Source organism: Ambystoma mexicanum, chromosome 2p (assembly GCF_040938575.1).
Source record: "Ambystoma mexicanum isolate Mex_15411 chromosome 2p, UKY_AmexF1_1, whole genome shotgun sequence".
NCBI classification, from domain to species: Eukaryota; Metazoa; Chordata; class Amphibia; order Caudata; family Ambystomatidae; genus Ambystoma; species Ambystoma mexicanum.
In genome coordinates this window covers 974,587,296-974,603,531 of record NC_090923.1, presented here as the reverse complement: position 1 = coordinate 974,603,531, position 16,236 = coordinate 974,587,296, and the positions used below count along the sequence as shown (strand labels likewise).

Genomic DNA, 16,236 nt, shown 5'->3' with positions numbered 1-16,236 from the left:
GCTCTGCAACCAGGCCACTGCTGGACTGAGCGGCACATAGCCGGCACCGCCTTAACCACCATAATAATGCCCGCCTCATTGTGATGCTGGCAGAGCATGAGCAAAGGTGGACCGTTCACATATAAAGGAGCACTTGAAGAAAATAAGACAGCAAAATCATCTCCACAGAAACGCACATTGTGCATCTTTAAAGATGCTCATAAAGTGGCAGTTCTTATGGTAAAATACATTTTAAAACTATATGTCGACCACCTACACTCTATAGAATGTTCAGTGAATTTACTGCGCGGCGCGTGTCGCCGTAGTTGCTCTAGGCAAATTGTTGCCATTCAGAAGACTAATACATCACCTACCGTTCCATTACTACCAAAATGGACTCAACACATCTCCTGCTATCCTTCAAAATGATCCCAGATCTCTATCCATTATAGGTTATCAAAATGTCATTTTAAACCAAATCCCAATACACTTTCTTCCGCAGACATTGTAAGCGCCAATCAAAAAGTTAACCTTTGTTTTATTTATATCTAGAAGTATGGGGGGGTCCTCCAGTGGCAAGCCTCCACTTCCATTTATAAGGCCTTTGTATCCCAATGAGAATCTGCTTAGTCACAAAGGAAGAGAAGATCTGATGGAAATCTACGCCTACAGTGACCACCTAAAAGCCAAGCCCACGTGTCCACAATGAGAAAACTCATCACCACAGCCAATGCCAAACATTACTAATCCACCATAACGGAGGGCACCAACAGAAGTACAGGCAACAAATCCATGAAACTTCTCATTATAGTCATAACATACATCCTTTGAGATGTTTAATTCTATCAACCAATTCTTCATATCGAAAATACATAAAATCAGGCAACATATGGACAACACCAAAGAGACAACAAATCTCTCTCTTGTTACCAGGAAGCATATTTAAGTGGACCAACTTCAGGAAATTCTCCAACATAGATCCCTCCAAAATGACTAAGTCATTATTAATGCAATCTCGTAGAAGAGGACATTCTCCTAGCTCCATCGTAAAATCCCTCTTCATAGAAGCTATTGCTTCTTTTCTCAATATGGTCCATGCCTCCCTTGCTTATAGTATCTTTTCTGAAGCTTTCAAGATTTAGCAGACCCTCAAGTTGCTGAAAAAGCCAACTCTGCCTCCTGACACCCACATCTGCCATTCCCAGGAAAGATGCACACAAAAGCAACCATTCACCCAGTAGGCATCTAGAGCCTGAAACACTCAACCACGTCACTGCTGCACCACAATTCTCCTGCACCATTTTCCCCAAAACCCTCAAAGCATACCTCTTTCCTCACCAGATGCCCTGCCTTTGCCTGTTCATCCTAATCTTCCTATCCAGAAAATGTGTGGCACTTCTGTTTCACCACCCACGTCCTTAGCTTTTGAACCTTGTAAGGCGCTTCAAGACCCTCTGTGGGGTGTGAGTGCAGACCAAAAATTCAAATTAAATGAATAAAATATAGATAATTGAGTAGGCTGTCGTAATCAAACTACAGGGAAAGATCAACAATCACCAGATCCTGCATGATGTTCAATCTGGATCCAGGCCACCCAGCACCAAAAGAGCCGCAAATCGGGTTGTGGATAAAGCTCTTCTTATCACAAACTACAGTTGCCTGTGCTCCCCGGCCTACTTAGTTGACACATATAAAAATGTGTTTATGAACACCCTCCCATTACACATGGGATTACATTCAAAAGTCCTGCAATGGTTCTGTCTACATCAATTTGTTTCTTCAGATCTCAAGGACTCCCAGTTAAATGTGGAGTACCTCAAGGATATATCTTCTCCCCATACTTTCCGACCTCTACACAGAGCCCCAGCGAGGTTTTATCACAAGGCTGGTATCTGAATCCGCCAATATGCTGACAATACAAAGCTATTGCTGAAAGTCTTATCACTCAAAGATATCGATCGACTTAAACGCCTGGATGCACAGTGCCCAACTTAACTGAATCAAAATGGAGTTCATCGTCACAGCTAACAACACATATCAAGCACAAGTCACAGACTGGCTCTCACAGATGCACTTTTCACATCACAACTCCCCCCCCCCCCAACACTAGATCGCTGAGAGTGGCTATTGATTGTGACATCTCCTTTAAATCCATGTAGCCAAGAAAATCCAGATAGTCTGACACCAGTTCCCATATTATTGCTAAGCTTAATAAAAGTCTATCTTAATGAAGTGGTCTTCAGAACCACAATCCATACCTCAGCCATGTCCCTCTTGGACAATGACAGCAACTCACTAGCCAACATCCTTGGTATCACACTGTTCCCAATAAAGAGTTTACTTCATGCAGCCACATGGCTGATTAAATGATTAAAGCAGTACAACCATATCCCAAGCCGGCATCATCTTCTAAATCTGCTGCATCAAATGCAAGGCAATTATTTCCAATTCAATTTTCCAATCTGGAAAATTAAAAAAAGCATCTCAGGGGGACAACACAACTCCAGGAGCCATGACTTGGTCAGACCTGAAACCAATGACTGCAAAATGGAGAAGAACAGAAGAAAAACGGACTCCAGTTACACTCCAAGGACGTGTAACAACATTCCTCCCCATATCTGAACTGCCCCATCACTCACACTATTTATTTATTTAATTGTTGGGTATTTATAATGCGCCTATACAGCAAATGGTATTCTAAACGTTATAGAGTACCGACCTCTTTGTGGAATATTTTATCAAGCACAGCTAAGGCTCGTCCCACCTTGCACCAAGCATGTCCCTCCCTACCCAACCAGGTATTCCCCAGTTATGTAAATTACCTGAAGTCCTTCTCATCCAAAACACGCCACTCCGAATACATTTTAGCCTGACTCTTGAACAGATTTAGGTTCACTCTTAATAAAACCCAATGCAAAGTACAATTTAAAAATACAAACATTTTGACTTTTGTCCTTTGAAAAGCATCTGACAATTGATCTGGGGGCTCACCACAGCCCCACATGGAGAACGGCAGGGTGGCAATCTACGCAGAAGCCCACACCAGCGTGGACATCGCTCATGTAACCAACAGCTTGCACAGGAAACAGAGGGATTGCCCAAGTAAAAGGCCACATGGAAAATGAAAGGGCTCTTGCCAAGTTGGAAGCCACTACATTAAATGGCAGGATTACCATGTAATGAAAAGCCCACCTAAAGTGCCAAGAGGTTGTCAACCAACTGAAGCCACCGCAGGACAAGCTAGGTCAGCATTTCCTACAGGGGTTATAATGGGCTGCTGGTGACTAAGAATCAACAGAAGAAAATAAATGGAGTTTGCAGGAAATCAGAAACTAATTTACAGAATCATATAATCGGTATCCAGTCAGAAGTACCACAAGCCACCATGGAACATGCTATCCACTGCAATACCTCAGTAAGGAAGGGCATTGATTTTGTCCAATCAGAAGACACCATAGACATTGAAAAAGTGTAACATATTCAAATACAGCCTAATATCTGCTTCTTGTCAACAGTATTCTCCGAGCCTATGGGTCTGAAACCCATGGCTCTATGGATGTTTTGGACCCATATTCCTTTGACCCCTCACTATTGACTATGCTGGCTTAGGCTGATAGGAGTTGTAGTTCAAAATATCCCGAGAGCCAAAGATCGCAGACCCCTGTCCTAGCAAAGATAGATTCAACATCATTAGGAGAAGATGATGCAATGGGAGCCTCAAGCCTTTTCTTGTAGAAGGAAACCAGACAAGAGGAGACACTTCCTGCTTACACCAGGAAGAAACTATTATTTCAGCCACTACCTAAAGAAGTATTGTAGGTGAAGCAACCATCACAACCCGTGTTGATTGGATAATGCATGCATTAAAACTGAGGACAATTCTAACGTGAGCCCTTATATGAAAGACATGATACAGAACACAAAAGATAAAACGAATGTACCTTAGGATGCCACATTGCTTGAAGGAGAGCATTTCCATCCCTACTTATATAAAGACACCACATTGCGAGTAGGCACCCAGTGATGCCATGCACAGGGGATTCCATAATATAGGGCTGGGACAAAGTTTCTGCAGCTCCTCTGTTGGATACCTGATTAATTGACAAAACACATCCCTTTGAGCCGCTTCCTGTGAAAGAACACTGCGTTGCAGAGGAAAGAAGTAGCCCCAAGTTTCCATGCTCTGAGAGTATACCACATCATCTCCAGGAGATAACCACCTGATCCCTCACTTCAGGGAGGTTACAACATAACTGGGATGAGATAAATACTTCAGCTTCCAAATGCAGAAGACCACATCACCAGAAAGGAACAACTATATTGCCATGGGGTGAACACTCCCCCTATAGCATGGAAACCGCCCTAGGAGCAAGGATAGCTTTATTTAAAAAATGCCCACCTGATGCAGGTCACTGATTCCTGTTGCCTTGTGGTTGTGACTAAATAGCTTGGCGGTACCACATAGCATGGTAGGGTTACATGTGATTTTATCGAATCCAAAATAACGAATACAATTATAACGAATTCCAAAATAACGAATTCCCTTTTTGTTCTTTTTGGAGGGTTCCCCTCACCCCCCTCCCCCTTTTTTTGTTCCTAATACTTTTCTCCCACCCTCAAAACCACTATTCCCAATCCCAACACCTCTTTTAGTTTTTTTCCAAATTCGTTATTTTGGAATTCGTTATTTTGGATTCGTTGTAATTGGATTAGTTATTTTGTGATTCGTTATAATCACTGCATACCGCATGGTAGTCGCATAAGGTATGGAATGGGCCTGTCCTATTGGAAAGAGCCCAATTCTAGGCGAAATTAATATGGTTGGGAGGCCATGCTTGTAGTGGCGACATTTTATGAAGACCCAATAAACTGCACGTTAGCAGGGCATCGAGTGTTGAGAACAAAGGTAGTGTAACAATTGTTTTTCTCTGTGTATTTGTGAATGCCTGCCTTGGAGGCAAAGGAGGTACAGGGACTGGTCCTGAGTAAGAGTAGATGGTACAGGACCGATATTATGGCTGTACGTTTATTCGTGAACCCGGATGTAAAAATTGTTTTGGCTCATCTGTTATGACAACCCTCTTAATTGTTCATGCAAAAGCCATGCTTGCAAAAATGTATCAATTCCTGAACTCTCCGCCACGGGTGAACTGGCCTATAGGGAACTCTGGAGATTTCCCGGTAGGCCTCTGGACCCTGGGCCCCTTTCTGTGTGGTAAACTATTTTATTTCCACATTTCCTCATAGGAAAAGGGTTGGGCTTGCTAAATATGTGTAATATGGGGGCACTTTGAACATTATTTCCTGGGCCTCTTTCGGTTCCCAGTCCACCCCTGCTCTCCGCCCACCCCAACCACACAGTTGGCAATAGCCACATTGCCTCTGTGTAATGAGGTAGAAAGTTCACCCCAAATATGAACTCATTATTGCAAGTGGCAGTACATGCGCCATCTGTCCCTTCCACGGATCGGGGTAGATGGGAAGATGACCTGAAGAATGTGATCTTTGAAGAGTGACAGCTGCCAGCAGTCCCCCACAGGAGGTAGCGTGTGATACATTTGTAAATAATTATTATATGTCACATGACCTGACAAAAAAATTATACCATGGTGCAAGATCAGGGTCAGACTGGGGTATACAATTGTGTGTCACCAATGAAAAGGTGGCGCACAGTTGCAAATGGCAATTCATTCCTTTTGTGACACTGTTTAAATAGTACTCAAGGGGGAGTTTTGTGGTAAATTGTAATGCAAATTGTGCAATTTAAAGAATATGTATTCAGTAACACTAGTCAACATTTTTATCCTCATGGTGAAATAACTTATCAAACTGGCCCACTTGACTCAAGAAAAACTGGCACACACTAGCAGTTTGCTTTTTTGGTTCAGCCATGAGCCTATTGCCCTATAGGCCCGTCCGTGCCTGGGTACACTGAAATTGAGGTTAAACTCTGTAGATCTGATTATCTTGATGCTAACCTTAACAACGTTCATTGGGATTGGCCACAATAATTCTGGGGCAAAGTTATAGGTGAAATAAAAAAGGTTTAGCAGAGTGAGACTCTTCTACTTCTTCTAGGAACAATATTAGTCCGACGCCTGCCTTTAAAGCACACTTTGCTAGGTCGGCTATTGTTCCCACCACAAGCTGGACTGGCTTGCGTTGCTTGTCTATCAAGGCTCTGATCATGACGTGGTTCATTGTAATAATATGGAAGAATTGATTTGCTCCTGTGCTCAATTTAAACAGTGTCCAAAGGATATCTGGCCTGAACGTAGGAAAGTGCCGCTGGGAGCGGTGGTGAGGAATCGGAAACAAATCAATTTCTGCTGTATCGTGTCACCAGAGAGTGATGGCATGTACATTTTGGTGTCAAAAGAAATGCATTACAATGGGTTGGAATAAGTTGCAATAAGTTATAACTATATTTGAAGATTTATATCTTGATCTGTTAATTACTACCGTTATGCTTGTGTATTAAATAAAACCTTTAAAAAAAATGAAGATTTAAAAGAGGTTCAACTCAAGTTATCTCCCTTGCCTTGTAGTAAGAAAACCTGGACTTCATTGGGTCTTTAACTGTAGGGAGTTACATGTCATTGAACTATTTATATGATTATCTTAACCTCAGCAAGACTCCTACTATGGAAAAAGCAAACTCACTGCAATCTTCAGCTAATGGAAATCTAACATCACCAGATCTTCTACTATGGGAAATTCAACCTCACTATATATCCTCTGCTATGGACAATCAATTCAACCTCAATAAATCTTCAGGTGTGAACAAGCAAACCTCACTGGACCATTGTCCATTGTGTATTACAGTCTCACTTGATATTCAACAATTGTAAGAGGCAAATCAACCCCAGCTGACCTTCTCACAGGGACAAGTGACCATTGATGAATCATCTGGTATATGCATCTAAACCTGACTAAATCAGCCGCCTTGAATTTCCTGCTATTGGCAACTCCACGAAAGCTGCCATTTTGCATTGGAAAAAGCAACCTCATTAAGTACATTGTCTTATGCAACTAATAGGCAAATAAACCTCAGCCTACTTTCTGCTAAGGGCAGCGCCATCTTGTTGGTTCTTTTGCTATGAGTGATTGAACCTCATTACGCTATCTCTATCTGAGCTTGGGTAATACATTCTCATTGGTTCTTCTGCTCTGGGAAACGTACCCTCTATTTTCTGCGGGTCACAGCTTATCTGCATGGGATGTTCTGCCGAGCACAATTCAACCTCTTTAGATCTTCTGCTGGGCATAACTCAATGTCATTGCATCTTCTTCCATGTACTGCTCACGCACATTACATGTTCTACGATGGGCAATAAAAGTCTAGATGGACACTTTACTATGGGCCACTCCCGCTCATGTATTAGTCCATTATGGGCAGTGCAAGCCTTATGGAATATTCAGCCGTGGACAATTTAATCTGAGCAGCTACCATTCTAAAGGGTGCCACGAATACATTTGTTCTTCTGCTATTGGAAATCCAATCTCTTGAGACATCAAGCTATGGAGAATCAACTCATTGGACATGCTGCCATAAGCAATACAGCATCATTGAAATGTCTGCTATGGACAGCAAACCCTTATTGGTATGTCTTCTATGGACAAGATAGTCTGACTGATATGTCTGCTATGGACAACACCTCCTCATTGAATGTCAGGTGTAGACAACACTGTCTCATTGAATCGTCTGCTTTGGGAAGTCAAGCTTCCCCAGATTAATTGTGTTGGGGCCAATGAAACCACTGCTAGATGTTCAACTATAGACAGTCCAACCTCACCCATATGCAGCAGTGGGCAACCATCTTTCGCTGGATATGCACAGTGCCGAGAAGCCATGGGAATGGTGGATTTTCTATTTTACAAATACATCTCAACATAACATAATGTAACTAAGAGACTTCTCAACCTCAATGATTGTTCGTCTCTGTATAACTCAACTTTAGCAGGTGGTCGGCTATGGAGAAAGTAAACTCTTGCAATCTTCTAATAGGCCTACAAATGGCCCAAAAGGTTTGGGAACCATATTTTTAAGAATGGCAAGTGTTTAATGAATGTTCAAAACCATGGTGCAAACAGTCAAGTCATGATATTGTTCCTGTGACTAAAACACCAGATTCAAACAGCCTGCCAATTGCTGTGGGAGTGACTTATTGTCAAACAAATCCCATGTGTAGCTTTTTGAAACTAGGCAATGGGAGAACTAGGAAAATCAGGAAATAGGGCAGAAGTTGGCTAACTTGTATATACATGTAATAAACCCTGTTCTGTATGGGGTGTTTGCAGAATGGTCCTTTTGCAGAAATGGGTCCTGGCAGCTGCATCTGGTAAGCAAGGAGAAGTTGTATCTCATTGAAAGGTTTTCGCACAGTGTCCAACCACTGTCAGTTATGGAGTACCCACAGAACCATTGTGGGCAATGTGAAGGTTGAAGGGGATCAAGTAACGTAAGAGAAAGGTAGAACACTCGTTCTGCAATAGAAAATTAGCACTGTTGGCGGGCCAAGTTGTTAAAGGCTCATTTGTGTGCAACGTGCATATCAAGTTTGAATTTGAGATGGTGCTGACTGAGCCTTTCACTCTACTCCTCAATAAATAGCTGCCAGTGAGTTGGGCATTAGCAATAATTCATATTTACAGCACTGTGAAACTGCAAGAAAAGCAAGCACTATATTAAAGAAATGTAATATTCACTTTGAAATGTACACTTCATGAACTCTGCACATTATTTTTATCAGAATCAATTACATACATGTTTAAAAAACGAATCCTTCAGGATGTTGTCCGAGAAAATGAAAAATGTAGCCAGTGTTTTGTTTTTCTAATGAATTGCTAAATCTTGATATGTACATTTGGCACACATTTGCATTGGATTCTTGTTGCATGGTTTTTCATTAAATGGCCCTTTAGATGTTTTGGACTACAACTCCCATGATCACCTGGCTCATACTTTTTCCTCCTAAACTGTGTTCCTTCGATAATTGTTGTATGGGATGTGGGCACGATTGTAGCCCGTGTCGTTATCATACGCAACATTTCAAATGAAAGAAAACGTGCAATGAAAGGGCATGCACCCATCTTGCCAGCTCTGCCATGACCAGCGTCCATACACTTTGGTCAAATCCAATGAGTTCTGACTTGGGGCCGGGTCCTGACCAGACCTGGAAACACTGGGTTGACCCCGAGCAGAAATTCATGTGCGCCGCTGTTGCCAGCTGTGGGGTTGCAGTCTGGACTGATCAAGAGGAGACCTGCTGTTAGCCACACCCCAACGATTCTACTCTGTATGCACTTTCTTGCAGTGAACTGTTTCCAGGTGTGGCCCTGATATTTTATATACAGGCCTAAGAGTAACAAACTTTTACTATCATATTATCCTTACTAACAGTACTTAAGTAAAGGTACAAGATTGACTGGCCTGTGTGTTGAAAATACAAGGCGCACAAGTCACAAACGGAAAATGTTGTGCCATATTTTTTATTTTGTTTGGTTAAAAGAAAGCGTTTTACCTTCATCATCACGAATAAATAACACATTAAACAACAGGAATATAAATCGTAAGATAAAGGCGAAGAAAAAAGGAGAAAAAAATAACGAATAAAAGAAACACACTAAATGCGTGTCCTCCTTTCTTTCCCTTATCCACATCCTAATTATCAAAAGTGACAGATGACGTTTCCATAAAAGAAGGCAGTCATTAACCATCCAACTTCTTGTCCATATTCAGAGCTCTAAGGATTGAGGCGACTGCTATGGCGACGGAGGTAGTAGACCCCGATAAGCAGTAATTCCACTTAGCCTCCGCACTTGGACTGTTCAACCTATGGGCAAACTTTCTAAATGCATTCTCTCCAAACCCTTGGTCCGCAGAACTTTGGAGGAGCAAATGTTTCATTGAATCTCTCTGATTTTTCCTCTTGACAAAACCGACAGAAGAGGAACACTTCGTTGACCAGCCCATAACGTACCAAAATCTCTCTTGTAAGGATTAAGTTCCACCGAATCTTAGTGCCATATGGATTTGCAATCAAATTAGTAAATTGTGCAAAATGTAGTCGGATTCACAAAGTCAAAAAAGTGTCAATTGGGCTTGTGCATCCTTGCCCTGCACATACTTGTACAGGATGCTCACAGAGGGAACAGAGCAGGCAAATCTCCAGGGGTGGACTGGCCTCTAGGGAACTCTGAAGATTTCCCAGTAGGCCTCTTTTGTGTGGTATTTCCACATTTTCTGATAGGATAAGGGTTGTGCTTGCTGAAAATGTGTAATACGGGGCCACTTTGAACATTATTTCCAGGGCTTCTTTTGGTTCCCAGTCCACGCCTGCGAATCTCTCAATGTGCATATGCAGAATGTTGGTGCCGGAGCAGTGGTATAGGACAGGAAATGTAAATGGGAGACCGACGACAAATAAGGATAGTCCGAACAAAGTTGGGGTAGTCAAAAATAGAGCAACAGAATTGCTCGGGAACACAAACTTCCCTTTCAGTGTGCAGATACAATGCAGCAAATTGTACTGGAAAACAGACCTATGGGCGCCAGGAAAGCGTTGCAAAGGCACTGTATCCGAAAAATATTTCTTTCAATTAAAATGTAATGGGCTTTCGAATGTGCAGACCTGATGATATGGTGCACACACGAGTTGTCAACCTGCACTAGTTGCACTGCGTGTCAACAACATCGTGCACGTTTTTCCTGCTTTCCAGGCTATTTGTTGTGGTTGTGCGTTTTGCACATTGGCCTTGATTCCCAAATTAATTTCTGCGCCCAAATTCACTTTCAATGCAAAAAATCCTACAAAGCGTGTACACGCAGTTTGTGTGCATTCTCAAAATAAGAAATAGGAGCACTGCATCCACGCAGGTGGGTAGGTGCGTACATACAGATGCCAAATGCAGGTGCATAAGTGGAAGCTAATGTGTGCATATCATCTAAAATGGCGGATCTATATAGAAAAATGGGAGTGGCAGAAACTAATGGGAGTGGCAGAGGAGTTTCCAGGGTGGGGACATGAAGGTGCATTCAAGGTAGGCACCCACAAAGGAGCAAGTGTCACAGGGGAACTGTTTATTCGCAAAAAAATATGCTTACATTTGCTGCCAGATAGGCTGGTCTCAATTTGCAGCTACCCAAGACGGGGCAAAGCTGAAAAAAAAAACAAGTGGCTACATGGACGCGTTTGCCAAATGGCTGCCCACGAGCGAGCTGCTGTTGTAATTCCAAATCATGCCAGAAGAAGACACAGAAGAAGGATTTACCACTGCATGACCAATTTTATTGGGATGTCCAATGGGGGGCTGGGGCGGTCTCGTTTCCCCACCACATTAGATATGGTGATTGAGAGACTTAGTTATCCTCACTCTCTGCCCGCTCCCGTGAGGGCCACCACATGTCAGAATGTGGAGGCACTTCACTTCATGGCACCTGGGTTATTGCACCCGGACCAATACCATTAGTGGTGGCATCTGGCAGCCCGGTCAGTCATGATGCCTGCACCAGTTGCTGCTGCGCCCCATATGGGGCTTGCAGCATTGGATCTAAATGCCACAGTCTATGAGGTCAGGCAGCGGGTGACTCGGCAGGTCTATGCTGTTGTCCATTTTCCCGGTTGGTTGGGGCACTAGACGGCACACACCCTGCAATGAAGTCACCAATCCCAAACACCTGCATCACAATAGGAAGTGCCAGGATTCCAGCGATGTGCAGGCCACCTGCTCCCCACTGTCTTCCCCCATGCTGCCAATTGCCCACCCTCCCCTGTTAGCTCTCAGCTCCTTTTTCTCTGCTTCCCTCACAGTGTTCTTCCCCTATGATTGCAAAGCGCTACGTTGCTTCCCAAAGATAGGTCCGTGCTCAATCAATACGCTAATAATAATAATAACACTAGGGGCACCATCATTCATCTAAACGCCGACCTTCCCGGTCCAACGCATGAGACCCACATCATCCGCCAGTCATCCATTTCTGCAGAGCTACAGTCTGGAGTCCATGGAAGCATGTGACTAATGGTGAATACACACGCGTGCAACAATGTATGAACCAAAAACGAAGGTGTGCAATGTCTGAAGCCTTAAGCACTAATGTCTCCTGTTTTCCTGCAGGTGGCAGTGGATTCTTGCTGTATACATATCCTCTGATGCCCATTTGTAATCGCAACACCCCAGCACAGCGCAGGTATAAACGTGCACACAATTAAACTTGAGGCCTCGTAGAATGCACCTTTGGCATGCTTAATAATGGCAAAGGGCGAGTGGGTTCATCTTAAATTTCCATAAGGAATCATTGTAGGCTGCATCCGCGTCCACAGTCAAGTTGAGGTTTCCAGGGCTTGGACCATGCAGGGTATCAGGTAATAATATCGCCATATATATGGTCGCCGTAAATAATATCGCCGCGAAAATGTCGTGCCGATATTATTTGGGTGACCATATATATGGGGACAGGGGCAAAAAAAAAAAAGAAAAAAAAAAGTTATGGGGTTGCGGGGGATGTTCCATGCAATAATGTCGCAACAAAAAACGGCAATTTTTCGGCGATATTTTTGCATGGCGAGATTTTTGTGGCGACTTTATTACATGGAACCCTATGCAGGTGGTGTGTTGTGCAACATTGCATTTCAATGTAGCCTAGATATGGATATACAGAACAACCGATGTCCCCATCTGCAAACATTGCCCATTGCATGTGTGGGGCAAGATCCATGGTCTGATGGCCAGCGACGATGTGGTGAGCACTTTCAACTAAACCCATCGGCTCTGGTGAAACTCCATCTGTCTCTGTCTCTGTCATATGGATGTCAATGAGGAAATTAGGCTGACCTATAAAGCCTAACCCAACATCCTGAGGTGCCCTGATCGGCATGAGAGTTCCTTCGCCATCAATGAGGCCAAAAAGTGATAGTCATGCAGACATGATCATATTACCTCCATCACACCTGATCCCTACCCTACCAGCCACAAACAGAACCAGGCACCACATCGCACCAGCCCACCAGCCCTAGCCAGTACCAGACACATCCGACTGCAACCCCGAATGTTTGTTCCTTGCACATTGTGGCTTCAACAGATGCCATTCCTGTCAGGATGCCCAGGCAGTGTTCTGACACCACTGATGCCAAGACCCCGCCCCACTCTGTCTGACCTCATCTCTATGGGCAGACACAGAATGAAGCCATACAGGCCTTTTCGGCGTAGGATTTCTGTGCATGGTAAGTCATCAATATGTGGGCCAGGGTGGCAAAGGAGAGGCTCTTTGCCAATAATGCATGGCAGTGGAGAATTTGATGGGCGCAAATGTGTAGAAAGTGTGCAGATGTGTCACACCCCAAGGCTGCCACTTGTGCTGGGAGTGAAAAGGGGCATGTTGCATGCGCCTATTGCAACAGTTGCTCTTTGCAACTGAGAATTGGCATGAAACATGCAAACAATGACTGCAGCAGTCACTCTATGCATGCGGGGCACTGTGCACACATTTCCGTGTTTCTTTGGGAATCAGGCCCTGAGTGCACATTATAAAAAAATGTTTATGAATGACCCAAAAAGCATCTTTTCTGCATCTCTGTGGGTGCAACTTTGCGCTTCTTGCCCGTTTCCTACTTACAGCAAAATAGTAGCTGATTTCCAAGGCTACCATGAACAATTCTGGGGACACTTACTCTGGCTTACTGGACTTAAACCTGGAGAGGGCTGTTTGATTCACACAGATATTACTATGGGTAACTCTGCCTTCATCCTGACCTGCCAGGAGTAAGACGTTAAGAGGGACTCTATTTGGCATGCAGTCTTTATATCGAAATGTTTATAAAGAATGAACATATATTGAATATTTGATAATTAAACATTTTATAGAGAATGCATTAAGGGGTGAGGTAAAGGGTTACATATTTTTGGGAAACGGTTGTGCAGGTTTTAGGGGTGGGAAATGGGGTTATGGGGGACCCCCCAAAACAAACAAAAAATGTATTCTCTATGAACATTTTCATTATAAAATATTCGATATATGTTCATTCTATATAAAATATTTCGGTATAAAGACATGTAACCATCTATTTTACACCTGAGGTACTAGGAGTAAGATTTGACTATGAGTAACTCTGTCTTACGCCTGATGTACTAGGAGTAAATGATGAGTAACGCCGTTTTACTCCTGATCTACTACGAGTAAGAAAGTACTATGGGTAACTGACTTACTCCTGGCTTACTAGAAATCCTAGCAACATCGTTGTGACGTATGAATTCAATGTTATTTTCCAGAAGTAACTCGGTAGTTGTCAAAGTAACTTTTCTGTGAGTGAACCGACCCCACCACTTAACTAACTTTGTAACCCAGAGAAAGGATGGGAATATCCGTGCAGAACAGATGGTGCAGGCAGCAGTAGAGAGTTGCCTTCAAAGCTCGCTCTCTGGCATGGGTGGTGGGCAGTGAAATGCCACCCCACACCCTCCCACCGTTGGAATTGGCAGGCAAGGGTATATTTAGCTCCCGGAATGCCAGAGCACTCTCCAGTCTCCCTGAAGTCACCGCTGACACCTGCTCCGACCCTCTCAAGCCCTGCGAAATTCAATAGACCACTCTACACACGCTTAGCACGGACACAAAATAACGACCATTTTCACTAGATCGGTCACAAAGGGGGTCCTCTCTTGCTTCACGAGTTCCCTGATCTATTCTAAAGGCCCGTGTGGAAAGTCCGAAGTTGCCTTCTTGGCTGGGGGTGAGGGGTGGGGGGAGGTGGGGGAATGTGATCTGGGCCTCCCCACCCCTCTCCTCCGCACAGGTTTCTGGTGACACCATGCCAAAAATGGCACACAGCCTGGGACCGATTTGGAATCCCAGACCTAAATGTGACTTTTAACTGCCTGGTGGCACCAGCTGGTTTCAGTTACTTGAAGTCCAGCTGACTCGAGGTGGGGGTCAGAGAGCTTTCGGGAACAACCAATGCATCTTCGACTTTAGCATTAAAAAAAAAGCTGGAAAACCAGCTGAAGTTGTCTGACAGGAAAGGTGTTAAGTGAGCCGCGGCCTTGCACTTGCTGACTGTCAACTCTCTGGCGGGAATTCTTGACTGGCTGCCGTCGCCGCAGAGTCTGCCCTTATGGGACAGTCTGAAATATGATTTCAAAATGGGCCCTCCAATAGATAGTAAGATAACTCGAGGGGTTGATGGCTCGTTGTTCAGAACTTGTGTGAATTATCCAAGCCACTGCTTTGGATTGTCGGCAGGCCCACCTTAGCTTTTCTTCCTTCTGAGGTCTCTACAACGAGTACCACTAAGTTAGGAAACAATACCTCTTTTTTTTGTTTCGTTAGATCCCGGAGGGCAGGTGGGTTTGAAATGCGCTCTATATATCGGGACAGGTTTACACACATGCCATTAAAACTAGCGACCATTGGCTGGGCCCTGAAGAAATGGAGAACCTGCGCAGTAGTTTCAGAGAGGCCCTCGTGACGGTGCTTTCCCCGCCCTGCCCCGCTTACCTTCCGCTGCTGCTTTTCCCAGGCCGGGTCCAGGAGCAGGTCCCTGTCCCAGTCATCTTCCTGGGTCATGTACGTCGTCTCCTCCTCCGTCATGTAGGAGTGGTTGTACTGGACGTGGGTTTCGATGGCCGTCATTTTCATGCCCTGGCTTCCTCTCCTCCCTTATCACTTTAATTTCCCTTACGCCCCCGTTAACTTAAATATAAATATATAAATGTATATAAATATATGCCTCTGCTCTCCCCCGCTCTCTCTCTCTCTCTCTCCGGAAGCCCAGGGCAGCTGGTGGAGACGGGACCTTGTGTCCTAGGCTTGCTGCTCGCCCCGCGCAGAGCTCCTGGTCAAAAGTGGTCCACGTGACCGGTCCTCAATAAGTATGAGGCGCCCCGCCGCCTGGGATCAGGTTCCACCCTGGAATGGAGAAGAGGGAGGGCCCGCCATCCCCTTGCGGCCAATCCAAGAGGGGCATTTCCAGCCGCTTGCTAGTGGGGTTCCGCAGCCCCCACCGCTTTGAAAGAGACGGGACCTTGCTTTGCGACAGCTGTTTTTCCCCCTCCCCACTGAGACTAAGACTTCTGGGGAGTTGGGGGCTCGCCGATACCCCTCAACAGGCCTGGCAGTGACAGAGCACGGGAGGTGTTAAACACACTGCATGCTGAATGCCACACACCTCTGATTTTTTGGGTTCGTGACTTGGCGGCGTTTCTTTGACTGTAAGGACATTTTCTAGTGATACTGCAAAGGCCACCCATTGGTATGAGGTC

The 16,236-nt window shown here is 44.4% G+C and overlaps 1 protein-coding gene across 1 annotated transcript in view; it reads right to left on the bottom strand.

Annotated features, from left to right (window-relative positions):
- The window catches only part of ACTN3 (actinin alpha 3), a 155,173-nt gene extending 139,428 nt beyond the window's left edge, over window positions 1–15,745 (bottom strand). Inside the window, exon 1 of the mRNA XM_069644784.1 lies at window positions 15,473–15,745. Within this exon, the coding sequence (XP_069500885.1) occupies window positions 15,473–15,613 (141 nt within the window). The 5' untranslated portion in view covers window positions 15,614–15,745. The remainder of the gene's footprint in view (window positions 1–15,472) is intronic.
- Between the last annotated feature and the right edge of the window lie 491 nt (window positions 15,746–16,236).